This window comes from Lentinus tigrinus (assembly GCF_003813185.1).
Source record: "Lentinus tigrinus ALCF2SS1-7 unplaced genomic scaffold L226scaffold_1, whole genome shotgun sequence".
In the NCBI taxonomy this organism is placed as follows: Eukaryota; Fungi; Basidiomycota; class Agaricomycetes; order Polyporales; family Polyporaceae; genus Lentinus; species Lentinus tigrinus.
The window spans coordinates 2116313-2139512 of record NW_027137910.1 but is presented as its reverse complement, the minus strand read 5'-3'; the positions used below and the strand labels follow the sequence as shown (position 1 = coordinate 2139512).

Here is a 23200-nt window from a genome sequence, read left to right as displayed (position 1 = left end):
CGCTTCCGCCGCGCCCAGCGCTCCGCCAGCGTCTTCCGCCCGCCCACGGCGCTGTCCCCTTCTGCGACGCGCTGCTGCTCACCGACGCGATGTGAGCACACAGAAAGGACCGGAGGCAGAAGGATGATATCATACCTGCCACTCTCGTTCCATAGCGCCCGGGCTCGCGGCGCGGGCTAACCTCTAAAGCCAAACGGACGCGGGCAGCGAGTCCCCGCGGGGACCCGATCCGCACGGTGAAAAAAGTTTTTTCTCGCCTGGCTCGGCTCCGTCGCCTTCCCGTTCCGAAGCCTGGATCCCGCCGCCCTTGCCATACTCGGACGACCTCCCGCCTCGAAACTTACCTGTACGTAAATGATCGCCCTCTGATCGCTGCATGAACTGGTCTCAAGACCTCTGCTCTGGCTCACGAGCTCCATGGGTATCACCGCTCCCACCAAGGCCACCTTATCGCCTCAGGGTCTGTCGCTGCCGCCGCGGCCAGTGAGAACATCACTCGTCAGAGCTGGGCGTTGATTGAACTTGCAGATAAGCACTATAAAATACACGAGGCGGAACCCGAGGCCCAGCGTCCAGCACAGCGGTCGCGATGGGTCGCGATGGCCAGGCTGTCACGGCATGAGGGCCATCCCATCGGCGTACGCAAACCGTATGAAGCCCGCGACGTCTTCCGACTGTTTCCTGCAGGGAGGTAATCGTCGGTCACGTTAGCTTCTCCCAACGGGGCCAGCGGCAGGATGCAACGTACGGAGGGTCATCTGTTCCATGCAGGTCCTGGCCGTAGTTCAGCCCATCCTTCTCGATCTCCTTAGCTACCGCCCGCAGCCCTTGGTTCGCGGAACGGATGCCCGTCTCTCGGAGTTTTGTCTCGTAATGCTCGGCCACAGCTGTAACGTTGGCAAGAGCCTGCGGCGCCCGCGATTTAGTAAACCCTGAGAGACGCTTCTCAGTGGCGTCAGGGTGGGGATTCGCCAGTTTCTCCAGAAGCCCTTGCTGTTTACGGAAGACGTCGGCCGAGCGTACTACCTCGTACTGGGCGTTCGACGATGAGTGACACCCCCGGTATGCTGCCGGAATAAACGTGCTTACCACCAGCTCATGAACAGCGGTTGGACTGGGAAGCAACTGCTCGTTGCGACACAGCGCAAGGTCTACGAGCAGAATTGTCTACATCCGCTTCAGTTAATGCACGACCACAGTAGCATCTGAGAACTCGCCTCTTCTGCCAGCTGTTTTATACCACCTGTGGTTACCAGACTATCCAGCTTGCTTGCCAAGAATTCGAGCAGAAGTATGAGTGCTCTCCATAACTCTTGCCAATGATACACGAGTCGAACGTGCTCCCTTTGGAGATACCACACCGTCCGGTGACACGTTCTGATGCAAGTTCTACGTCGTTGTCAGTGAACTCCATCCACTTGAATTTCAAAACCACGTACAGGTAGCACGCGACTTCCAGCTTCTTGTGGAGGTTATGTCGCAGCCATATTATACAACAATCCAGTAGGGCACATATCGAGGGACTGGGCGGCGGAACCTGTGGCAATGGTGGTTGCCTCTGTGATAGTTTTGCGTCAGCAACGAGCATGGATGAGTCGGTCGCCCATAGAAACCACACCTGTCGACACAACCGTATATCTTCCTTGCTTTCTGTACGCAGAGCAGCCATGATCTCGTCACTCTCCGCCATGACGAGTAGCGTGCTCATCGCGAGGTGGGCGTATGCGATCGCGCGCGGAGACGAAGACGAAGAAGCGTGCGAAAACAGATACGATGATAGGGATAGCAGCGTGAGGGGCAGGGGGGTGATTCTGGTCGCCGTCTTCTTCTCTTCTTCTGCGGCCACTAGTGTGCCAGCAAAAATGCGGCGGAAGAGGGCACTTCCGTAGAGGAACTCAAACAGAGGCAGCAGGATGACGCATGCCTCGATTGGTCTGGTAGAGATTGTCAGTGGGTGGAGGCACATAGGCACAAACGTCGCCTACTGGTTCTTGAACAACTCGCGAGGAGGATCAATGGGTTGGGACGCGAATGCGCGGTCTGGTCGCAGAGATGAGAGGAAGGAGCCCAGGCTTGTGGTAAGCGTGGGTGGGGAGTCGTCTTGTATACTCTGGTACGCCCTGGGAGCGATTGTCAGTTATAGTGCAAATCGCGACAGGATCCGAGAGCATATGTATGTACGAACTTCACCACAGCCGAAGCTGCAAAGTTTGCAGCCCAGCATGTCATCCGCATGAAGTCCTCGTCTTGTGTCTCTCGGATCCGTTTGAGGTACGGATTGAGCTTCGCTGCGTCCGACTTGTGGAAGTTGGCTAAAAGGGCGAGGAGTAGAATGGCCTCGAAAGTGAATTGCTCAGTGTCGGTAGAGGTGACCGTCTGCAACGAGTGAGAGGACAAGTCAGTCGCACTGAACGAGGAGCAGTATAAATTCTTGTCTGTACCGTAACAATACATGAGAATAGATCATGGCGCAAGAAGTATGCGCCCGGACTAAGCTGGCTAAGCCCACACACGAAGATGACCGCAAGCTGGAGGGCTTCGTGGCGAAGACTAGCTGATGCATGATATATCAATCTCTTTCCCTCAAGGCTGTATGCGCGAATGCAACACTACCTGAAGTTGATGTGTTGCTGAGGGTCTCGTCGATAGCAGCCGTCAGGTCCTACGTTGAATGCGACTACCGCTCAATGATATTGTTACGCTGCCAGCCAACAAAGTGCGACTTGCCTGGAATACCGTGTCACTATCACCAACACCGCCAGCAAAGACCTCCATGACCTCCCAACCGGCAAGGTTCTTGCTGAGAAGCCCACGGCTTAGGACGCTCAATGTTGCGGCCGCATGGATCTTTTTCGTCTCATCCACGCCCTCAGAGCGCAGCGTTTGCAGACATGTGTTCACAATACTGTTCAGTATGGGCTACTGGTGTCACAAAGAAGCGGGGTATGGAGCGATGGCATGTCGGACATGGAAACGATCGACGCACCTTGAGCCTTCCCAAGCAATCGTCCTTCCGCAGCTCGTTCAGCCTCGCAGCTAGGAACTCCCTATCAACCTCGAGGTCAAGTAGACTAGACCAGAGGTCTGCAGCATCTTTACTAGGCCCTGCAAGCTGCTCTGGCGGAACACCCTGTGCACATCAGGACCGGCTTAATTGAATGGTTGCCGGGAGCATACTACGACACTTGCCTGGAACAGCGGGGTGTACGTTGTCGCGAACCGAGACCCAAATTGAATGGAGTCGCGTCGCTCCATAAAGACCACGGTGGTTGGGTATATACAAGCAGGCAAGCTGACCGTTTGGGCGAGTCGGAGAAGCGTGTCGCAAGCGGCGTCGACACCGCGTCCGAGTCGCCGTCACGAATCTCGATCGTGTCGGTGGCGGTGCCACCCGATACAAATCTCGTCCCTCGAGGGTAAGAGGGCAAGCCTACGCTTCGCCAACCCGGTCTGGAACAAGTACAAACTATGCAGTGGTACAATGTGTCATGAACGGCTACTTCAGTCTGTCGTCCCAGTAAGTCCGGCATCCATCATCTCCGATACCCAGGTCTGGAACGTATCGTGTCTCAGTCGAACGTCCTCCAGTAGATACCTTATCCCCACGAACGCCTTCCGCCCTCTCCGCTGTCCCTCCTTCTCATCGTCCGTATTGCCAACCTGTTCCACTTCCTCGTCCTCCATATCCTCCACGATTCCCGGGAAGCCGAAATGGTTCTCGTCTACTCTTGGTGCCGCGTCAGACGAGGCGAATGCTGTCCGGAACAAGACCCGCAAGCAGAGCAGAGCAGTGAGAGAGCTCGGAGGAGGGTCGACATGGGGTCTCGTGTAGACCACCTGTGACTGTCTTGCGGGGGGAGGCGGCCGCGTGGTGGGATCAGCAACAGGGTTGGGGTAGTTATACGAAGGAAGGGTCACAGTGTCGGGTTGCGACGGGTGTTTCGCAGGCGGCTGCATGTCTGGGAGATGAGTGAGGACGTGCCCACGCATTTGTATCTTCGTCACAGCGGCTTGTTGGCACGTCGCCCACGAACATGGAATGTGCGTCCCTTCGGCCGGGTTGATATGGGTTTCCAGGATGTGCTCGTAGAGTGCGTTGGTGGACTCGAAAGGTTCTGCGGCGCATTCCGACCTGCCCCATCGACACTTGTACTGCGATTGCGAGGACACGTCCTTCCGACGGTCGACGCCCCTGACGATGAAGCGCTGAGGCGGGCCTGGGAGCACCATCGCCTGTGCTTGGGGAAAGACTGCGTTGACATTCTTGATAACGTCAGATGCAACCAGTAAGGGGTGGCGATCCTGGAACGGGAAGAAGGTGTCCTTGTACAGGGTCCAGAAGTCTACTTGCGTGAGCTCGCCATCGGGTTTGGTGACGAACATCATCTTCATCCTGCGGAAGTTTCAGCATATCAAGCAGAGTCCACAGAACAGACGTTCTTACCACTCGTAACACCTCTGCGGCTCCGGTATGGTGACTAGACGGTCGAGTTCCTCCTTTGTGAGCTCGTGGTTGCTCACGGTGGAAGTCTGGGCAGGGGCAGTATAGACGGTCGGGCCACAGTCATACGCAACGGTCTCCTCCAGCTGGTCAGCCAAGATGAGGGAGACCAATAGCCGCAGCGTCCCGGGCATTCTAGGATGCAGCAAGAACGCCTTCGTCATTGGTGGATACGAGAGATGTGCGTATAGGTAGTTGAGAGCCGCGTCAATGAGCTCCTTGTCGAGGATGAGGGGAAGCACATTCATGGAAGTCTCGAGAGCTGGGGCCTGCGCGGAGAGCTGGTAGGTATTCGCAGGATTTGAGTAGAGGACGGTTAGGGAGGTCAAGGCGGAAATGATGAGAGAGCGGTTAGAGGAGAATCCGGCAAGTTGCTGCAATGGACCTATGGGGCTGGACCTAGATGGTCTATCGGGGGACGGGAGGTTGATGGAGGAGGCAATGGATTGAAGGATCTCCAGGACGTCGAGGATAAACTCGGAGTTGGCATCCGTGTTCGGTTGGAGGTCGTGCAAGGTGCGGAGTATCAAGTCTGAAATTTTGGGATACTTCGACAGTTCGCGAGCGTTGGCCTCATGCATGGTCGCGTTACGGAGGATGAACAGAGACTCGATGGCGTGTCTCCGCTTGCGCTCCCGATCCTCGGGCATGGCGAAAAAATTGACTGTTTCGCCGAACTGCTTGTAACCCTCAGTAACATACCACTCCGGCCACTCGAAAAGCGCGTCCGTGAGTCCAGGTATTGCTATGAGCATGAACTGCTCGTTCTGGCACAAGCGGCAAAGACGATCGAGAGCCCACGCAATCTCGGAGTCGATTCCGGAGCGCAGCGACAGGAGCATACGATTGTTGGGTTCTGCTGCAGTGTACCATTCTGCAACGAATATAAGCGGTGTCAATCTTCAGCAAGAAGAAGAGCGCTCACTTTCGTAGTCATCCGTGACAATCGGTGGAGGTGGGGCTGGGGGTAAGGGCGTTCTACGGTGGTACCCAGCCGGTTGCACCGACGTGGCAATTGTAGACATGTCCCTGGTAGCAGCTATTACGATGGGTTCAAGCGAGAGCAAGAACGGAACGATGTTCGGTGGTTTGGAGCGCGCGAGCACACGCGGTGGTGGTGGAATGTGGCGAAGACGCGTTCGACGCGTCGCGCACGTGAAGGCTCTGCACGGGCGCTTGACTGAGGTTTACAACCTGAGCGGTACCCCTCATGTCGTAACTTGCACAGAAGCCACTGTGCAGCTCCCACCGATCCCGGCTACTTCTGAGGTTTATAAGGGCTACAGTCGAGATGCTGGCAAGTCGACTATACCTGATTCAAGGGCTGGTGAGTAACTACACCCGAATTGAAGCTTGCTGCAAGTCTCACCGTGCGATACAGTGGGGTCCCCGTGCCTACAGACCACGATTGACAATTGACAACTACTAAACTATCTCCTCTGTGCATGTGAGTCAGTAGAATTTCTTTATTGTGCGTTGACTCAAGATGCAGCAGTGATGAGACATAGTCTGGCGTCATCTCGCCTCCCATGGCTGCACCGAGACGTACTTGACCACATCTTCGAACACGGACCTCTAGACAGGACCCTGTCCAACGCTGCTCTCGTCTGCAGGTATTGGACTGCACCTGCGCAAGCGGCACTATACCACGATGTTTCGTTCTTTCCCTTGGACAACCGCCCACGGGATCTCCTCTTGGCCCGTACCATGCGAACCTGTCCTCACCTTCGTCGCTATGTACGCCGGCTCTCCCTCATCACCTTGTGGACGCACTCGCCAACTCCAGAGCTATGTGATTGGATATCACATCTCCCTGCCCATTGCCTTCGCGAGTTTCATTGGACATGGATTCGAGGACACATACTCCCCTCCATCATCAGCTCACCGGCCATTCGTACCACCACGCGGATTCGGCTTTGTGGTCGCCTCTACACTGCAGACAAGTTACAGCCCATACTTGACCTTCCCTGTCTCGAAAGTTTGTCGTTGGAACTCACAGGCCACGAAGTTGGCGACATCCAGCCGCTTGGCGTGACGCGCCTCAGGCACCTCCATGTGTACCTGTTGGTCGAGTATGGACCCGTCGTTGACCGGTTGTTATCAGCCGTTGGGCCTCTTTTGGAATCATTGCAAGTATCGCGCAAGCTATGCTTCGATTCTAACAAGGATCAGGAGCTCGTCTGTGCCATCGAGACTCATTGTCGCGACCTGACACATCTCACCATATCGGCACCGTTCAAGACGGACTGTCCCCTTCCTGTCGTCGACCGCCTTGCTCATCGATTCCGCTCCTTGAAGCATCTCTGCTGCTCCGAGGGCACCTATACCGCCAATCTCTTCGATGCCCTTCTCCCGAACCTTGTAACCCTAGAGTTGTCCTTGGACGGACCTACCTTCTCTCTCGAGTCCTCTTTGCTCGAATACCTCAACCTCGTGCGACTGGGACAGCGTCGCCTGACCACACTCGTTGTGACCACGAAGGATATCGGTTGCTCCAAGTCCATCTCAGACGCATGCTGCACTGCTGGTATCATTTTCCGTGAAGGTGTGGATGACTATCGCGCGGGATGAGTGGAATGCGGGTGCGCATCTTTGCCAATCTAATGTCTATGCCATATTAATGATATCATGTCCTTCAGGAATTTCGTTATGTCTTCCTACCACGACTTGTTGCGTTCGCTACAGATGTAGATGCAACGCATTCTTCGTGATAAATTAACAGCCATCAAAAACGACATTACCAAGCCTCTCCACTATTGCTAGCCATTGTTTCATGGTTGAACTTGTGGTATCAAGAGGCCCAAGGGGTTCACTATTTGTTGAGAGTAGATGACGTCCCTGCCTTCATCAACACCCCTCGACATGGTTTTTTTTAAACATTTTGAAGGGAAAGACAAGACATTCATGGAAGTCAGGTCCGAAGCAGATCTGGATGTGATTTACAACATAGAAACTAGCATACTACATACGCGTCCATGAGTTCGCAACCTCGAGGGAATATACGAGTTAAGTTGACTGAAGGTCCATCGCAATCACCGAGCGATTCACTGTCTATCCCAAGTACTCGTCAACACAGTCCAACGCTTCCTTCCAGAAGCGATCAACGACGTCCCCCGCGAACCCGTTGCTATCGTACCCCAGGCTGATCCAAAGCTTGCCCGCGAACGTATACCCGAAGAGTAGCATTGCGCCATTGCGCTGCCGGGATCCAGTGGTCAACGTGTGGAGCTTGACAGCGGGGAATACAGCGTGCTTATAGATCCCGTCGAGGTTCCCCAGCAGCGATAGTCCAATAAGCGCAGCGGAGGACGCCTTCGCCCTCGCGGGGAACACAGGCTCCTTCGCAAAGACGTCGGAGGCCGGTGCAGGAGCAGGCGCAGGAGGAACGTACGTCCCGTTCTCACGCTCGTCGTCTTCTTTCCCCCAGGCGCGCGCTCGCTCGCCGCGCTCTTTCGCCATCTCTTGAGTGCGCGAGGCGACGAGGGGGTTCTTGGCCGCACGCGTGCTCTGCTCCTTCGCCTGGCGCGCACGAAGCCAGAAGGTGGCCTCATGAGACGCAGCGCCCGACGGGAGGAAACTCGGGAGGATGACGTTGAAGTACCCGATAGCCAGGTACCAGTACGAGCTCCACAAGGAAGACGAAGGGGCCTTGGTGAAGTAGGGGCGTAGGTTGAGGGCCGAATACATGAGTGTGGGCATCTCCCGGTTGCCGGCACCGAGACGCGCCCAGGCAACATTGCATATAGCGAAGAGCGCCGCCGAGATGGAGACCCCGTGCGCCTTGCACTTCTTGAGCATGGCCTTAGTGCGATCCTCGGGGAAAGACACGGTGGGCACGATCGTGAACCGCTCGGGGTGCTTTCGCCGGGGGAAGCTCTGACCACCAACAAGCTTCTGTTGCGATAGCTGGAAGTCCACCTTGGCCGCGACGCGGCGGAAAGGCGAAGCAGACATCGGCATGTTATCTTCGAGTGCAGATGGAAGGATATGCTGTTGCGTCACCGTAAGTTCCGTGCTGAATGAAGATGTATTCCGCGTGAACTTACTTCCTCTGGCACATCGCCCCAGCGGGCACGCCACTCCTCGTGAAGCATGTCTCGGAGCTCGTCATCGGACTTCTCACCACCGAGCAGTCCGAAGAAGTCGTTTGCGAACTGGTGCAGCGCCATGCCGTCGCCAAGGAAGTGCATCGCGCAGATGAGAAGCTCATACTGGCGTTGGCCGCGTGTCTCCGCACCGGGGTCCTCAGTCTCCGAAGTTGCATCCAGCACAAGCGATACGCTGGACGGCGATGGCGTATGTGGAGGCGTAGGCATCAACTCGGGGGAGTTAAGGGGCTCCGACAGGATGAGGTAGGATAAACGAGTGTTGGAGAGCGTCCGCGCGCCATTGAGATAGGAGTCAATGAGTTCTGTCCAAGGAACCAGGGAAGGTCAGATGTGGCTCCCGTGTTCCGAACGCTCAGAGACTGACCATCCTTGTTTTGCATGCGATATTCTAGGTTGGCGTCCGCGTCAATGTAGGCGTCCCCGGCAGAAGAGGGTGCATCATAACTAGTCTGCGCATTCAGCATAGCATCGCCGACGAGGGAAGAAATGCGGCCTACACAAATCGGACGTCGTCGTAGTCATGCATGTCGGCCCGCGCACACAGCAGGGGGTGGCGTAGCCGAAGGATAGCCCATGCAGTGCATACTCGGGAGCGCTTTGCGATACGCTCATGCGCCTTGAAACCAAGGTGCAAGTACCTACAGATGAAAGGTGAGTTCACAATTCGGCACACTACGGGATCATGCAACTAACATGTCGTTAACGCCCGATTGCCGCGACGGCAAGAAGTAGGAGAGCTCAGTGTCGCCCATCTTCCTCTCGTAACGCAGTCTGGAAGTGCGGGGAGCAGTGGAGTCATCGATGGACTGTGGGTGATCGAAGGAGAACTGCTTCTCAGTGTCGCTGCCAGAGGCGGAGAGAGGAGGGGTGAGGAAGGCGGAGTCCATCTTGCAGGCCATGTCCAAGTCGGAATGCAGGTGCGTAGCGGACGCGTTTATACTAAGACCCGGAGGGCGATGACGTCCGTGGTGAGCCGAGGGCGCGCAGATACTGGGGTATTGGTGGTATAGAGGGTCTCACAGGGGGACGTTTTAGGTGCTGCACGGACGAAGGGCGGCGCGAGTAGAGGGCAGAGAGACGCGAGAGCGGCGTTGCAGGTACGCCGCACAAAGGGCAATAAATGGCCATCTTGGCTAGCGCGGCGAACGACATCTAGGGATGGCCGGTGGACTGGCAGCGGCATGCATGCTACGATGGTGCGTGGCGCCCGACGTGACGGAATGCACTCCGAAGTGGCGAACGCGACTGAGTATTGGCCCGCCTGCTCAGAGATGCTCATCTTCTCGAGTTCGGACAAAGTTAGAATCACCATATACGACTGATCGAGGCCGCCCTCGAGCCGGACAAGGCACGCCCGTTCCCGGCTCGGACGTGCGTCCACGAGTGTCTTGGGTGTGAGAGGAGCGCGACCGGCCCATGGAATTTCGTTGAGCGTGGGTTTCAAGCCGACGCACCACCGCGAGAACTCCAAGGATACCTCGAAACATCGATAATCATGCCTTTTGCCGCGCCGTCAGATGTACCCTCGACGTCGGAGTCTCAGAAGGTAGCAGGCGCGGTGGGGTCTCGAGATGTGGCAGAATTAATGATGGGTCATGGCAGCACCGTGATGGGCGACCGACGCCGGCACACTCTGTCACGGTCGCAGGGTTGTTCCCCGGTTGTTCCTTTGCAGGCGTGCCACGATTATGTATTTTCTTTTGCCCGAGAGAGGCATTCGGGGTACATAGTCGATCCTGATCGAAATGCAGATTCCTCTCCACAGACGAGATTGAACGATCGGACCTGCGCAGGCAAAATAGACCCGTGCTAGAAATGCAGTGCGCCGGGGGCAGCTGAGGGGCGGCCAGCGGCCACTCTTTCCGCGCATTCCGAGCATATTCTATTTCCGTCCCTTCAGTTGTTTGGACGCAAGCTTCGGAGGAGAGCTAGGCTACTGCGGCACTCTTCGGGGCGTGGAGCTGAGCGAACTATGCAGTACGCAGGTGTTGTTCCAATATCCACTGCTCCGAGTCTACAGGAGGGTAAGCCCCGTGTGCCAAAAATACAGGCGCAGCCCTGGGCACGTCCATTTGCAGGACCAAAATGTCGCCTGTATCATTGGCACTGTGACTGCTCGTCTGACCAGAATTCGATTCGCTAGCGTGACAGCAAGAACGGAGCGACGATGTGCATGCCACCGGCCTTTCGACATCTCAGGTACGCGCACCGACGGCCTCCTACGTGTAAGCTTAAACGAGATCGCGGACACAACCACATGGATGATGGGCTGCCCGGGCCCCTGAGAGTAATCTGGGTCTCTCCTCCTCCGAGCGTGGCGTAAAAGGGTACAGCAGTCGAGGACGTACGCACCGAATACAGGTACGCAACAAATATCGGGGCCTTGCACGAACGGGGACTTCCTCCGGCTGGCGGCAAACGGATGTGTCAATGCACTGGGAGCGGAGAGGTGATGCCGTCTGGAAGTAAATCGGCCACGAGAAGGACGCGTGTCCGACCGAATGACCGAGTAATCCGCGAGTCCTGGCTTAGTGTACTGTGGACTGATAGTCGACGTCAACGGGACTCCGAAATGCAGCGTGTATGAGCACGACTCCTGAGCCTAGAGCGTGGGCGATCAGAACCAATCGTCCTTCTCTGAACTAGTCTTACCAGCCCGGAGAACGCGAGCACAAGGTCCGGAGCTCTGTGGTACGATAGAATCTGGCTCTTGTTATCCAATCTGGCCCGTTCCACCGACGACGTCTTCGCGCACTAGCGGCCTGGGGGCGACGTCGGGTGCTGTGTGGAGGTTCGCCCACGCTTGAGCTTGATGTGCGGTGGTTCTGGAGCGCCTGAGAAAAATAGGAGTCCGGCAGAGGAGGATCATGCGAGGATACGATGGATACATGGACACCTCGAGTAGATGTCTGGCGGCGAGCGCGGCACGACGATGGGATTGTAGCACTTAAGGCGTCTAGGTAGGCTTGATCGAGGCATATGCAGAGCGGGAATTGGTGGGCTGGTGAGGATGTCGGATTGTGGACGTCAAGCTCAGCTCGGTTCTCATGCACATGGCCCTGTGAAAGGTACTTTCGTAAGGGACAGAAGCACAGCCGCAGGCAGGAGGCAAGGATGGGAACCGAGCGGCCCACAACGGCGTTAGAAGCGAGCTGACGCCCGTCGCGCGCATCCGACTTGCAATACATACAGTACATTTGCATCCGAGATCAGGCAGATGCGGTAGAAGGAATGCCAAGAGCGTTGTGGCAAGGCGCGACCCATCCAGGCTTCCCCAAACCCCCCACGGAGAACCACCCTATCATGCCGAAGGACTTGGCCAATACAACACAAAGTGCTCAACAGTGTTGGGGAACGTAGAACAGTGTGCAAGAAAGATGGAGGAGATTGAGAAGCAACAATACATATTCTATCTATACATCGTCCCATGAATGCAGAGTCCAAGTCGCGCCCATCATGATCCTGTAGCAACTGGCTGTATCATGCAGTCAAAAATACATGCCTCAAGTCATCAACTATGGGACATCTGCCAATCCGTCATGTCAGGACGGAGAGGCAGATACGCCCATCCCGACATATTCGGAGTAGTGGGAGTGCCACTATCGTCATGACATTTAGGGAGGAGGGGCTTTCTTCTCCTGCATGTCAATATATTGATCGTGGTTATCCATGTCGTTCAGGAGGGCCCCGGCGCTCGCCTCCACGTCATCCGTGGGCGATGTGCGAGGCGGGGGTGGTGCGGTCTCGACAGACTTGACCCATGTGTAGTACATGGTCCCGGCGGCGATTATGAGGATAGACGCAACGCGATTTCTGGTGGACAAGAAGCGACGTGAGCATGCGGACGGAGACCCGAGGGTGACAAACAGGCACAGAATCGCATCGGGGTTACGGAGATTGGGTGCAGGTATAATTCGAAGGGCGACCGGCATAGCAGATCAGGAGAACTCACCTCGTGAGCAGGTCATTAAAGAGCCAGACCCCCAGAAGCGTCTGTATAGCAGAGCGGGCCGCCTAAACGTCACAACATCGACGATCGCGGTTGCGGCGACAGGAGGGGTGAAGGGCGGTGACAGTGTAAGCGGCGGCGTGCATAGAGCGGCATAGGATTGAACTTACGCTGGAGAACATGTGCGTTACTGGGCTCGTAACCTTGATACTGAGCAGCCCAGCAACACACAGAAGGAAGCCGAAGATACCGGTGACGAGGCTTCCCCACATAAACACCTCAGCGTTCCAATCCGGGTTGTGAAGGAGTTCTGCCAACTTCGAGAGCTCTCCTTGGAAGAGGATGAAAGGCGCCAGCATGATTGCTGAGCCGAGGTTCTGCCAGTACGCGAGCTGAATGGTGGAGTTCTGTGCGAACGGCAGCGAGTACTTGATCAGAACGGCATGGATGGCGATGAAGAGGGATGAGAGCACGCCGTAGATGATGGACATTTGGCTGGGTGCCTCGCGCCAATGGCTTGCGGTAGAATCGGGAGCGACGCCGACGAAAAATCCTAAGGCGACGGCGAAAGCCGCGAGAACGACTCGGAGGGACGGGAGCGAGCGACCATGAATCGAAGAGACAATGATCGTGAGCGGGAGGACGAGCCCTCTTGCAATCTGGAAACGCAAGGCATCATCAGTACACGTTAATCAAGATTGATAGTGGCGTTCTAGGCACCTGGAAGTATGACGCCTCAACGCCGCGCAGGCAAAGGATGTTGAAGACCAGTCCGATGACGTTGACGGTAGTGACTGGTACGAGCTTCTTTGCTGTCCTCATTTCCATGGTCGGAATCTCGACCTTGGGCGTGATACGTGCGGCGCCATGGAGCAAGACCACGGCAAGTACGAGCTGGATGAGGAGGAAGAGCAGGGGAAGGTCGGGTGAGGAGTTGAGGACGGCTTTGTTACTGGGAGAAAGGTTGAGTACATTGAAGCCCGCATACGATGCAGTGACACCCACACAAAGACCATCTGTGAATATCCCGCGTCAGGGCGAACGTGCATCGAGTAGACATGGCCATACGTACGACAAGGGCGGCACCCATGTAGAACGAGACGACAGCGGCTACCTGCCATCTCTGGGGAAGGGCCTTGAAATCCATGCTGGGGCAGGATGCAGGCGACGATGCGTAGGGGACGGACACCGGCGACGAGGTCGATGTGGACGAGGACGGCGAGGGAGGTCCATTTTAGCGACTTGCAAACGGAGGGGTAATAAGGTGGCGTGCGGGGTGGATGGAGGGGACCTGTGCGGCCGACACGAACGGCGAGGCGTCTGGCTAGCGTCGATATGCTCGGAAGAAGGCGTTACGTGAGAACTGATTATTTGCCAGGAGAACGCGGACACGGGCAGAACGCAGTCACCAGGCCCCGGCCGAGGTTTCCGGGGAGGCGTGTCCACGATCGATGGAGGGTCACAAGCCGAGACGTCGACGGGGCCACTGCGGCCACCGACCATTCAGCCGCTGCTGCGATGGGATGCCTTGAGACACATGCATACAGTCCGACGCGATGCACTCGGAAAGTTTATCGTCGCTGCGGCAGAAACGCGTCCGAGGACCGAGGCGATTGGGTGCCCTCCGCCAAATGCCACTGCATGTTTGGGCCCGAGTGGCGTGACAGGAACGCCGTCACGGCGTCTACCCGGGCGTCACAGAATCTGGGTCAGCGATCTGCGCAGGTTTGCCGGAGACGCCTGCTGGAATTCTGGGCAAGTTGGAGGATTGATGCAGATGCAGCTGGTGCTGGCTCCGAGTCGGTCCTCGTCAAGACCGTGACGCCTCGAGGATGGCCGCATTTCCGCCCCCCAGAGTGCGAGGGTCATCTAAATATCGCCCGTCGCCATCTTGTCTGCCCTGCCACTGGCATTCGTCTGGCCCCGACGCCCCATCTGCGTCCCCGCCCCCCGCCACCCAGTCATCCGGACAGCTGCAGTGATGAAGGACGGGCCAGGTAGCATCCTCTCCCATGCACGCTCCGACTCAAGGGTGCCCCTGCTCCCCTATGCAGACTCTTCCCCACCTTCTTCTCCCACCGCCCGTTCTCTCTCCAAACGCTACATGACCTACTTCCCCAAGAGGCGGTCCCTCGTCGCTCTCCTCTCCCTCACTGTCCTTTCTCTCATCGCTTTCTCCTTCACCTTCCTTGGGTCCACCGATGCTCTCCATGCCGTCCCTGGCTACACACCTGCTGTGCCGCCCTCCTTGGACGCGGATCTCTCCTCTCAATCCGGCGACGCACCGGTAGAACCTGATACCGATCCAGAAATGCCACCGCCGTATCCGGAGGAGTTTGAAGACGAGCTGGCCCACTCACCATATGTACTCGGTCCTCCCACTGCCAGTTTCCGTGACAACTTGCGCAACGACACCAAGTACATTACGTCGTGGATCTCGGCAGGATGGAGTGCGTACCTCACCACTTTAACCGCTATATTTCGCTTACCCGCCTCCACGCAGCAAACGATGTCATGACTTACGCCAACCTCATTTACCTCGGCTCCCTCACCGAGCGGGTGCCAATTATTGCCATGTTCACCCCATCCCACATCGGCGGAGATGCGGCGCCCATCGCCTTCGGTGAGGTCTTCGATGTCCCCCGTTTCATCGAGGAGTCAGGTATCCCAATTGTCGAATGGGACGAGGTTAAGGACCCCGAGAGCGACGTTGTTGATGATCTTGGCTGCTGGAACGTCTGGGAGGCTGTCCAATACAACGAACATCACCCGAGAAACAGCGCGGTGCCAGGTTGGCTCAACCTTGGTGAGAAGCTCTCGCGAGACCCCTTCTCTTTCCCCGCTGACGGCGTTGGTCGGCAGATCTGTCGTACACGAAGGCCCCCAGCTGGGTCAAGCTCGTTCCAGACTATCCGCATGACATGTGCAGCACGTTCTGGTCCTTGACGCGGTTAGGCTTCCCGCAAGAACGCGCGAAGAGTATCGGGAACCCGACGCCATCACCACAGCACAACGTTTCCCTGGATCCTGACGACCATCTTCTTTGCTTCGATTACCTATATTACGCGTGTGCTCAACAGGTGGGCATTATGATTCTCGTTTTCATGTCCGAACGTCTACTCAACAGCCCTGCAGTCTTACGAATACGACCTCGACTACGCCCCTCAGTGGAGGAAAGTCCTCCGGTACTTCCGGTGGACGAAGCGCATCGACATGATGGCCGCCTTGTACGTTAAGCAGATCTTCGGTTTGGAGCTGGAGGCGGAACTCCCACCGGTCAGTCACCGACGTTCTTCAAGTTCTGATGCGGATGGATTCTAACAAGCGCTCCGTCTCCAGTACATTGCCATCCACGTCCGTCACGGCGACTTCAGGAACTGGTGCTGGCAAGCCGAGAATCCCGATGACTGCTTCGCGCCGCTGTCTGTTATTGCGCGGAGAGTGAGGTGCGTGTATATCAGAAAGTCGTCCGACTGAATTGGTAGCTCACAACTTCCTGTTACTAGGGAGGTGCAAGACGAGCTTCGAGTACGGAAAGGCATCGACGTCCCTATGGACCACGTGGTCATCACCAGTGACGAGACCGACCCCGCATGGTGGGACGAGGTGAAGGCTCTGGGATGGAAGACTGTCGACCACCAGGCTGCCCGTACCGCCGAGGTCCTCGGACGGTGGTACCCTGTCATCTTGGATGCCGCGATCCAGTCGAATGCGATGGGCTTCGTTGGCACTGACAGGTCTACATATTCCATCCTGTCTCGCCGCAGGGTAGAGACCTGGCACGACGGTGTAACGCGCACCGTCTTGTGGGGGTACAAGGGCGCAGACGATCACTAGGTCCTTACGTCGCACGGATCATGGCTATCGGACCCTTGGATTTTTGTAAAGGACCTCACTTATGTATAGTTTATGTTGTATCTCGTAGACTGCTATGTCTATTGATGGCCGTATCGTATTCAACTCCATTCGATCGTCCATGTAAGCCGTACCTTGTAATCTTTGAACACGGCCGAGGCATAGTACCTACCACAGGGTGGCTTTCGAACATTACCCTTCGGCCCCACGGCGGCGGCAAGCGGTAGGGTGAGTTATCTTCAGCTACTTAGGCCTTAGGCGCCGTCAAGATCTCTTCGACCTCCACCACTGTTTCCTCGCCCATCACTCTTTGCCCACCGGCCAGACCAAAGGCACGAGAATGGCAGGCGTTTGGGCAAAAACGCGTCCTGAGCTGCCAGTCGAGCTCTACACGCACGCTCTTGGGTTCCTTGATCCCAAGGACCCGTCCGCCCTCAAGACACTCTTCAGCGTCCTGTGGACGAGCACCTACTTGCGCACCGCCGCGTCTGTATCCAGCATCTGGAAACCCTACTACGAGTCGCGCTACACGCAATGCGTCCCCGAGAACGAGGCGCGCCGTCACGCGCAGTTCGGCGGAAACTACTTCAAGCTTTACATGAAGCGGCGCGAGCTTGACCATCGCGCTCTAGAGCTCGTTGACGGGATCCGCCTCGAGATCCCAGGACGCAGCGCACGCGCACGCGTCCTTGCGCAGGAGCTGTCCTTCGACGTGTGGGACGCGTTGCGGGCGGAGACGGTGCTCCCGGTGCCAAAGTACTTCCGGAGCCGTCACGACAAGAGCACCGTGGACGCGGCACCGCACGCGTTTCCTAGAAGGTACTGGGCGAGGGCCGTGCAAGGAGTTATCGCAAGGTATTGGGCGGTACGTATGTGGCAGAGGGCGGTCGCGGGAGACCCTGGAGTTACCTTCGAGGAGGTGTTGCTGGGGTTCTCGACGTTCCTTGGGTGGTCTCCGTATGTGGTATGTGCTTCAAGGTGTCCCGCGATGACCCCAATGCTAAGTGTGGTAATGCGCAGCTCTCGCAAGCACTAGACAACATCGCGACGTCGTGTCGCCAGACGTGCCTTGCGCAGAAAATCATACTGGATCAAGCCAACCCGGAGTTTGACCTAGCTAAGGCGTGCGATACTGTCATCGTTCAAATGCACGAGGAAGGGTGGATGGGAGACGACGAAGGTACGCACAGCGACTGTCGATTAGTAGAGCGCTCAACAAATACTCACCGTTGTGCGATAGAGGACATGGATGAGCATTTGCTCGATATATACCCCCACATACCCCTGATGAAGTCCGAGGAGTTCTCGTTTGCGTTGAGCGCCTTCTCGAAGGTGTGGCTCTTCGTGGCCCTATGTTGCCGTCTTGGCCTGGATGCATATCCGACTATGACTGTATCGGGCACTGCGCCTGTCTACCAGTCTTGCGTCCGCCCACGGGATCCAGCGAAACTTCCGGTCGTCGTGGATTTCACGACCTCCCCACTGATCCGACCCCTCAATCACACGCCTATATACCAGGAGGTGCTCCGGCTGAGCGAAGGCCACTTTCAGCCAGAGATGGCGCGTATGTGCATGCCCGAGCTGCCGGCGAACGCATTGTTCATGGTTGCACTGAACCAGGCGGGCCAGAGTTTGAGCCTGTACAAGGAGGAAGAGCACGATGACTGGTTGCACTTCGAGAAGGAGCGGTTGTGTACCGCAATACATGCCATACAATGCGCTCGCATGTTGTTTCCGTCAATTGAGGCCCCTACTCTCATCCATCACGGCCAAATGTGGGATACGTTCCCCCTCGACTGGCAAGCGATCGTGCTCGACGTGCTCCTCGCGGATGCCCCACTTGGTTCCCCACGTGGCGGCCTCGCAGTCGAGGTGGGGCTCTCAGTGAGGGAGTCGGAAGACCTCGACAAGTTGATTATGCGCCGGTCCGGGGACTTGCGCAACAAGAATATACCTGACGTCGGTTCTGTCGTTGCGCATTCAATACGCGATAACTTCCCGGGCTTTGAGCTCGACTGGAAGGTGCGCCAACGGATTTTCGGTCTATCTGATGCTGATGCAGCTGACCATACTTTAGGTCAGTGTCGACGAGCAAGGCGAATGGTCGCTCTACATACGTCGGGTCTTCGCCGACGCCTTCGATGATTGTGAGTCCAGTGCAACTTCTATCGTCGTCCAGCAGGTCACCGACGCCTGCTTGCCTGCTAGCCGGCTTGATGAGCGAGGGATCTCAGTTGGAGCCATACGTTCCTAAGGGAGTATCGAAAATGTTTGCACGCTCCTGGTCTCTGCAGTGGAGCCATTTTGGACGTTACGTCGAGGACGTTTCGTTTGAGGACGCGGACAAGGACGGCCAACCGACTAGACTTGTCATGACGGCGGAGATCCGCACGCTGTATCCTGAGGACCGCATACCCGAGGCGAAGCCGTACTGATACCATGCGTACCTCTAGCATTTACATGAAATCTAGTACCGATATATTGCTACATAGGCAGAGTTACTAATTGACGATGGTTACGGGTAGATGCAGCAGGCCTGAGTGTCGACGAGACGTTATATGCATGACCGATTCGATGATGATCCTCTCGGCAAATGCGGGGTTTCATGGCGTGCCGCATGGTGATTTTGGCAACGTCATGTCTCTACACAACTGTCCAGCTCTCGCCTTGTGCCAGGTACGGGCCAGGGTGCCAGGAAAGGACGCTGTGGAGAAGCACGCCCCCTACACTCTACGTATCCATATACGTACACGCGGGACAAAGTAGAACCAACCATACATAACTTGGTGACTACCACACATCGCATCGTTCGCTGGGGATTCCCACCGCGCCCTATCTGCAACGAGCATCATGATAGCCCCCCTACCCGTCGAGCTACTCACATTTATTCTCAAGGAGCTACCAGGTCAGGACCCGTCGAGCCTCAAGACGGTCTTGAGCTTCCTCTCCGCCAACTCAGTCGCTCGCGCGGCGGCCCTCGACAATGCTCTGTGGACGAATCTCTACCAAGGTCGTTATCGGCACAACGATGCACAAGCAGAAGACGAGCGACGCGCCCGTCTGCAGGGCGACTGGCGATTGATGTTCATCGAGCGTTACAAGCTCGACCAGGTCGCACTCCAGCTGGTCGACTACATCCGCACACACCCCACGGACCGCGATGCCCCTGCGAACCGCATCGCGAACGAGCTATCTGGGGCCGGAATATGGGACGCGTTGGAGTACGAGATGCAAGTCCCTATCCCTCGCGCGTTTCGCGACCTCGAAGTGGACGACATGGACGAGGAGCCGGCTCCGTATGCTCTCCCGAGGCGGTTTTGGGCTACGGCGACCCTGGGTGCCCTCGCGCGCAGAGAGGCTGTAGAGACCTGGTGTCGCCTGCTAACCCGCACTGGGGATGCCACCGGGTTTGAGGATATGCTCAGGGGACTTTCCGCATTCACGGACGTGGCTCCCTCTCGGGTGAGTTCTACACGTTCGATGAGTCCCGACGCTGCTCTCATTTACATATGGAATATCAGGTTACGCAGCAGCTCGAGGAGCTGACTGCTCAATGTCGCGAGCGACTGCTTGATGAGGGTCTTGTGATTGACCATGGACGACCGGGCTACGATCTGTTGAGGCTTGTTCTGGCCGTCCGCGGCTTCCTTCATGATGAGGGGTTCGACGTAGGCACAGGTGAATTGGCATATCAAGGAAATACTCAGCCCAGAAGTCGCTGACTTCATCAAGCAGGACGAGAATTCTACCATCCATTCAACCAGTTCCCTCACTACTTCCTTGGTGCAGGACGTCGCCATACAATCCCGATGTCAATCACTTACACCTTCTGCGCCATATGTCGACGCATCGGCATCCAGGCCGCCGCGACCAACACACCGCGCAAGGTTCTCTGCCATATAACCTCGCCAGGCGCAGAGTCAGGAGATATCCTGCTCGACGTCTGCTCCACGGATCCCCCTGTCGTGTTCTCTAGCACCGACCTCCCTGTAATGCTCCGCGAAGCAGGACTGCCGGCGAACTTCCCTGCTGACGCCGTGACCCCAGCGAGCCTCCGCACACTGCTCGCCCGGGTTATCAACAACATCTTCGCGTCGATGGCAGGCTTTGCGGACCTGAACCTGTACAACCTGCCCCCAACGCACACCCCGTTCCGGGCGGAGTACGCGGTGACAATGACCTTTGCGGCTGTGAACGCGGGTCAGATCCACCTAGTTCCGAAAGTCGCGGACGACTGTCCCCTGGACACGCAGATCGTGCTCTTGAACGGCCTTATGCCCCAAATTCCGAGCGAGGATCAGCGGCGGAGGTTCGTGGCGGATCTCGAGTCAGGGGTAACCGGGCACTCGAAGTATGAGATCCTCAAAGAACCTCGCCGACGGCCGGAGGGCATGCGGGGACATGCTTTCGTAGGGGCAGCGTTCACGTTCAGCACTCGCAGCCAACCTGAACATGAGGTCAATTACATGGTCGTCATCGGCTGGGCGGTGCGTGGATAATGCTCTCTACTGCAATGGGTGGGGTCTCTTAACTGTGTAAATGCAGACCGACAGGCATGGCGATCTTAGGTACTCTATCTTAACCAACCATGGCTTTCAGCGTACGTCCCTCAGGCTTGCGATACTCCTGTCTGTGTTCGCTCACCCACCAGTCTGCAGATGCGTACGACTTTTGGCAACATGCCGAGCCGCTGACACGCCCAATGCTGCTGTCTCTGCGCAAGCACATGGTTCAGTTTGACAGGTTCTTCGAGGACGTGTACTCCCCGCGCCAAGATGGGGTAGGAGGTCGTCTGATCCCGACTGTCGAGCTCCAGCAACAGTATCCGGATGACCTCGAAGCGGGGATACGTTGGTCCGAGGACCAGCTCTCAGCAGCCAAGGCTAAGGAGAAAGACTCGTGCAATTAGGTACATTGTTTCCTTCCCGGTGGGTCTACTGTACAATGTATCGCGAGTAGTATGTAGTCTAGACTATACGGCATCTTTTGCAGCTACACAGACAGCCGAGGTAGCAATTGTTGCGACGGCGAGGCTGGCGCCGCCTCGAGGTATGCGTTGCAGGCAGATAGCGGATAGCGGGGTAATGCTACGTACTACCTGTCATAGGCTCGGGCCGAGGACGAGGATAGGGTGTCCGCGATGCGACGCATACGGGGTGGTCCTGACGCTTCATACCCCGAAGGGCGGAGCTGAGCCAGGCATCATAGCGCGAGGCGCGACCTACGGAGCGAAAAAATGAGCCTAGGGTGATGGGGGGACGGCGGGAGCATCGCGCACCTGCAGAACGGGGTGGTCAATAGCAGGTCACGCACGAGCTAAGTCGGCTTGCCCACATAAGGAATGGTTGTACGCATCTTCACCAACTGGTAAAGCATCTCGTTGACGAACGCGGACTGATCGTATTGCCTTGCGAGGTTGTGGAGGTACCCGTTGATGTACTCAATCTCCGTCCGCTGGCCGAGATTGACGTCGCGGTACATCGAAGAATAGTTGTGCTGTGTCTGCTCGACAATCCGTACGGTCTCGTTTTTCAGAGCACCCTTCGTCAACCCGCGAGGGTAAGGCAACGGTTCGGGGGGCGCCATGGTCTCTTCTGCTCCAGCATGGTTCTCCACGAATTGCTTATATGCTGCCTGACGCGACTGATTGGTCTCGTCGAGCTCCGCCCTGAAGATGAGCTCGGCCTCCTGGCAGAGTCGTTTCATGATCCACTGGCCATTGGGGGACTTGAGCGTGTCCCCGTTCTTGCACTGGAGGAGAGCAGAGATGGGATTGACGAACGCGTTGACCACCAGCTTCTTCCGCATCGCCGTCTGCACTTCCTGGTATGGCCGCCAAGTGGCGCAGAGGGCACGAGCACCGGTGAGGGCAGCGATGGTGTTGCGCAGGTTGATGTAGCGCGGAGTGGCACCGGAAGAGCCCTCCCCTGAGTCCGCGATATCGTCCAGGGAGAGCTCGGTATAGGGCGACTGTTGGCGCGGTTCTCGGGTGAGAGCTGCCTCGAAGTTCCGTCTCAGGGGGTCAGGCGCGATTCCGAGCTGTATCTCGCCATACCCTGTCTGGACGACATGCAGAAGATCCTTGCGGAATAGACCGTGGGTGTTGGTGCAGAGAACGAAGTTGGGGCGCTCGTCGGGGTCTCGAAAGAGGGAGCGCGTCAACTTCTCGTAGACACCCATGCCGTTGTGCATGAGAACGATGGTAGTATCGGGCGAGATGAGGTGGCGCAGACCATGTAGGACATCTGGGACGGCAAACGCCTTGGTGGCGACAACGAGGGAGTCGATGGGATGGGTCGCATGGGGTATGTAGTGGGGGTCATCGGGACGGGAGAGCGGGAGCTCGAAGTCGCGGCGACGAGTGGGGTCCCAGTGGGCGAAGCGGACGGAACCGGAGGGATAGTAGTCATAAGGGTGGTAGGTGAGGTGCATAATGTTGCCCTGGGCATGAGTGACGCCGTCGGCTTCGAGGAGGACGGACCAGCCATCTGGCCTGTGGGAGATGCTGGGTGCGCAGAGGCTGGGAGCGGTGTCGATGCGGTGGAGGGCGTAGACGGAGTGCTTGGGGGCGAGGGTGCGGCGGAGGTGGAAGGCGACGAAGGACCCGACAGCACCGAGGCCGACGACGTGGATGTGCATCGACCAGCGACCGACGCGCGACGCCGAGAGAGGTGGGCCCGTCGTCCGACTCAGGTCTGCAGACTCTGCACGCGTCCCACTTTCTCCGGCAACGCCCGCCCAGTCCATATCCGGAAGGTGCTGAAGAACCCCAGTTGCGCCGAGGAA

General features: G+C 57.1%; 9 protein-coding genes across 9 annotated transcripts; 4 read left to right on the top strand and 5 right to left on the bottom strand.

The window, feature by feature from the left end:
* Positions 1 to 459: 459 nt before the first annotated feature.
* Positions 460 to 3333, bottom strand: L226DRAFT_24321 (DUF1741-domain-containing protein). Its single transcript, XM_067673190.1, has 12 exons — positions 3190 to 3333; positions 2987 to 3130; positions 2728 to 2919; positions 2614 to 2662; positions 2442 to 2554; positions 2186 to 2376; positions 1986 to 2120; positions 1440 to 1934; positions 1218 to 1389; positions 1090 to 1167; positions 749 to 1032; positions 460 to 681 (listed from the first exon to the last, which is right to left on the bottom strand). Exons 1-12 carry the CDS (start codon positions 3253 to 3255, stop codon positions 612 to 614), a joined length of 1989 nt encoding a protein of 662 aa, XP_067542944.1. The 5' UTR covers positions 3256 to 3333; the 3' UTR covers positions 460 to 611.
* A 71-nt stretch (positions 3334 to 3404) lies between these two features.
* On the bottom strand, positions 3405 to 5617 carry L226DRAFT_607504 (uncharacterized protein). The gene is made up of 3 exons (XM_067685813.1): positions 5427 to 5617; positions 4445 to 5375; positions 3405 to 4393 (listed from the first exon to the last, which is right to left on the bottom strand). The coding sequence occupies exons 1-3, from the start codon at positions 5524 to 5526 to the stop codon at positions 3502 to 3504; spliced, it is 1923 nt and encodes a 640-aa protein (XP_067542943.1). The 5' UTR covers positions 5527 to 5617; the 3' UTR covers positions 3405 to 3501.
* A 1935-nt stretch (positions 5618 to 7552) lies between these two features.
* L226DRAFT_564951 (uncharacterized protein) lies at positions 7553 to 9497 on the bottom strand (the record flags this gene model as incomplete). The annotated part of the gene is made up of 5 exons (XM_067683722.1): positions 7553 to 8491; positions 8548 to 8912; positions 8975 to 9054; positions 9108 to 9248; positions 9304 to 9497. 5 exons carry the CDS (start codon positions 9495 to 9497, stop codon positions 7553 to 7555), a joined length of 1719 nt encoding a protein of 572 aa, XP_067542942.1.
* A 182-nt stretch (positions 9498 to 9679) lies between these two features.
* L226DRAFT_24187 (uncharacterized protein) lies at positions 9680 to 10127 on the top strand. Its single transcript, XM_067673181.1, has one exon. The coding sequence runs from the start codon at positions 9769 to 9771 to the stop codon at positions 10006 to 10008; it is 240 nt and encodes a 79-aa protein (XP_067542941.1). The 5' UTR covers positions 9680 to 9768; the 3' UTR covers positions 10009 to 10127.
* A 1664-nt stretch (positions 10128 to 11791) lies between these two features.
* On the bottom strand, positions 11792 to 13786 carry L226DRAFT_528539 (uncharacterized protein). Its single transcript, XM_067679392.1, has 6 exons — positions 13632 to 13786; positions 13565 to 13575; positions 13280 to 13511; positions 12730 to 13218; positions 12563 to 12624; positions 11792 to 12423 (listed from the first exon to the last, which is right to left on the bottom strand). The coding sequence occupies exons 1-6, from the start codon at positions 13704 to 13706 to the stop codon at positions 12225 to 12227; spliced, it is 1068 nt and encodes a 355-aa protein (XP_067542940.1). The 5' UTR covers positions 13707 to 13786; the 3' UTR covers positions 11792 to 12224.
* Positions 13787 to 14358: 572 nt separating this feature from the next.
* On the top strand, positions 14359 to 16597 carry L226DRAFT_528538 (uncharacterized protein). Its single transcript, XM_067679391.1, has 6 exons — positions 14359 to 15009; positions 15063 to 15365; positions 15422 to 15639; positions 15695 to 15835; positions 15899 to 16005; positions 16066 to 16597. The coding sequence occupies exons 1-6, from the start codon at positions 14541 to 14543 to the stop codon at positions 16394 to 16396; spliced, it is 1569 nt and encodes a 522-aa protein (XP_067542939.1). The 5' UTR covers positions 14359 to 14540; the 3' UTR covers positions 16397 to 16597.
* A 100-nt stretch (positions 16598 to 16697) lies between these two features.
* Positions 16698 to 18946, top strand: L226DRAFT_528536 (uncharacterized protein). Its single transcript, XM_067679390.1, has 5 exons — positions 16698 to 17378; positions 17435 to 17594; positions 17655 to 18436; positions 18492 to 18561; positions 18623 to 18946. Exons 1-5 carry the CDS (start codon positions 16755 to 16757, stop codon positions 18847 to 18849), a joined length of 1863 nt encoding a protein of 620 aa, XP_067542938.1. The 5' UTR covers positions 16698 to 16754; the 3' UTR covers positions 18850 to 18946.
* Positions 18947 to 19264: 318 nt separating this feature from the next.
* L226DRAFT_564947 (uncharacterized protein) lies at positions 19265 to 21323 on the top strand (the record flags this gene model as incomplete). The annotated part of the gene is made up of 5 exons (XM_067683721.1): positions 19265 to 19876; positions 19936 to 20092; positions 20150 to 20901; positions 20960 to 21014; positions 21073 to 21323. The coding sequence occupies 5 exons, from the start codon at positions 19265 to 19267 to the stop codon at positions 21321 to 21323; spliced, it is 1827 nt and encodes a 608-aa protein (XP_067542937.1).
* L226DRAFT_607498 (uncharacterized protein) lies at positions 21304 to 23161 on the bottom strand (the record flags this gene model as incomplete). Its single annotated transcript, XM_067685812.1, has 2 exons — positions 21304 to 21635; positions 21749 to 23161. The coding sequence occupies 2 exons, from the start codon at positions 23159 to 23161 to the stop codon at positions 21585 to 21587; spliced, it is 1464 nt and encodes a 487-aa protein (XP_067542936.1). The 3' UTR covers positions 21304 to 21584.
* Positions 23162 to 23200: the final 39 nt, after the last annotated feature.

What these genes read in the sequence shown, in the direction of transcription:
- L226DRAFT_24321 (XM_067673190.1), bottom strand. Translation starts at nt 3,255, where the DNA reads ATGGAGCGACGCGACTCCATTCAATTTGGGTCTCGGTTCGCGACAACG. An exon ending in GCAGCTTCGGCTGTGGTGAA is followed by an intron (nt 2,121 to 2,185) that starts GTTCGTACATAC and finishes AATCGCTCCCAG; the next exon opens with GGCGTACCAGAGTATACAAG. An exon ending in CGCGAGTTGTTCAAGAACCA is followed by an intron (nt 1,935 to 1,985) that starts GTAGGCGACGTT and finishes AATCTCTACCAG; the next exon opens with ACCAATCGAGGCATGCGTCA.
- L226DRAFT_528536 (XM_067679390.1), top strand. Translation starts at nt 16,755, where the DNA reads ATGGCAGGCGTTTGGGCAAAAACGCGTCCTGAGCTGCCAGTCGAGCTC. An exon ending in TTGGGTGGTCTCCGTATGTG is followed by an intron (nt 17,379 to 17,434) that starts GTATGTGCTTCA and finishes GGTAATGCGCAG; the next exon opens with CTCTCGCAAGCACTAGACAA. An exon ending in GCTTTGAGCTCGACTGGAAG is followed by an intron (nt 18,437 to 18,491) that starts GTGCGCCAACGG and finishes ACCATACTTTAG; the next exon opens with GTCAGTGTCGACGAGCAAGG.
- L226DRAFT_528539 (XM_067679392.1), bottom strand. Translation starts at nt 13,706, where the DNA reads ATGGATTTCAAGGCCCTTCCCCAGAGATGGCAGGTAGCCGCTGTCGTC. An exon ending in TTGAGGCGTCATACTTCCAG is followed by an intron (nt 13,219 to 13,279) that starts GTGCCTAGAACG and finishes TTGCGTTTCCAG; the next exon opens with ATTGCAAGAGGGCTCGTCCT. An exon ending in TAACGCACATGTTCTCCAGC is followed by an intron (nt 12,625 to 12,729) that starts GTAAGTTCAATC and finishes TGTGACGTTTAG; the next exon opens with GCGGCCCGCTCTGCTATACA.
- L226DRAFT_24187 (XM_067673181.1), top strand. Translation starts at nt 9,769, where the DNA reads ATGGCCGGTGGACTGGCAGCGGCATGCATGCTACGATGGTGCGTGGCG.
- L226DRAFT_528538 (XM_067679391.1), top strand. Translation starts at nt 14,541, where the DNA reads ATGAAGGACGGGCCAGGTAGCATCCTCTCCCATGCACGCTCCGACTCA. An exon ending in TGGAGGCGGAACTCCCACCG is followed by an intron (nt 15,836 to 15,898) that starts GTCAGTCACCGA and finishes CTCCGTCTCCAG; the next exon opens with TACATTGCCATCCACGTCCG. An exon ending in GTTATTGCGCGGAGAGTGAG is followed by an intron (nt 16,006 to 16,065) that starts GTGCGTGTATAT and finishes TCCTGTTACTAG; the next exon opens with GGAGGTGCAAGACGAGCTTC.
- L226DRAFT_607504 (XM_067685813.1), bottom strand. Translation starts at nt 5,526, where the DNA reads ATGTCTACAATTGCCACGTCGGTGCAACCGGCTGGGTACCACCGTAGA. An exon ending in TGTCACGGATGACTACGAAA is followed by an intron (nt 5,376 to 5,426) that starts GTGAGCGCTCTT and finishes TATTCGTTGCAG; the next exon opens with AATGGTACACTGCAGCAGAA. An exon ending in CCGCAGAGGTGTTACGAGTG is followed by an intron (nt 4,394 to 4,444) that starts GTAAGAACGTCT and finishes AAACTTCCGCAG; the next exon opens with GATGAAGATGATGTTCGTCA.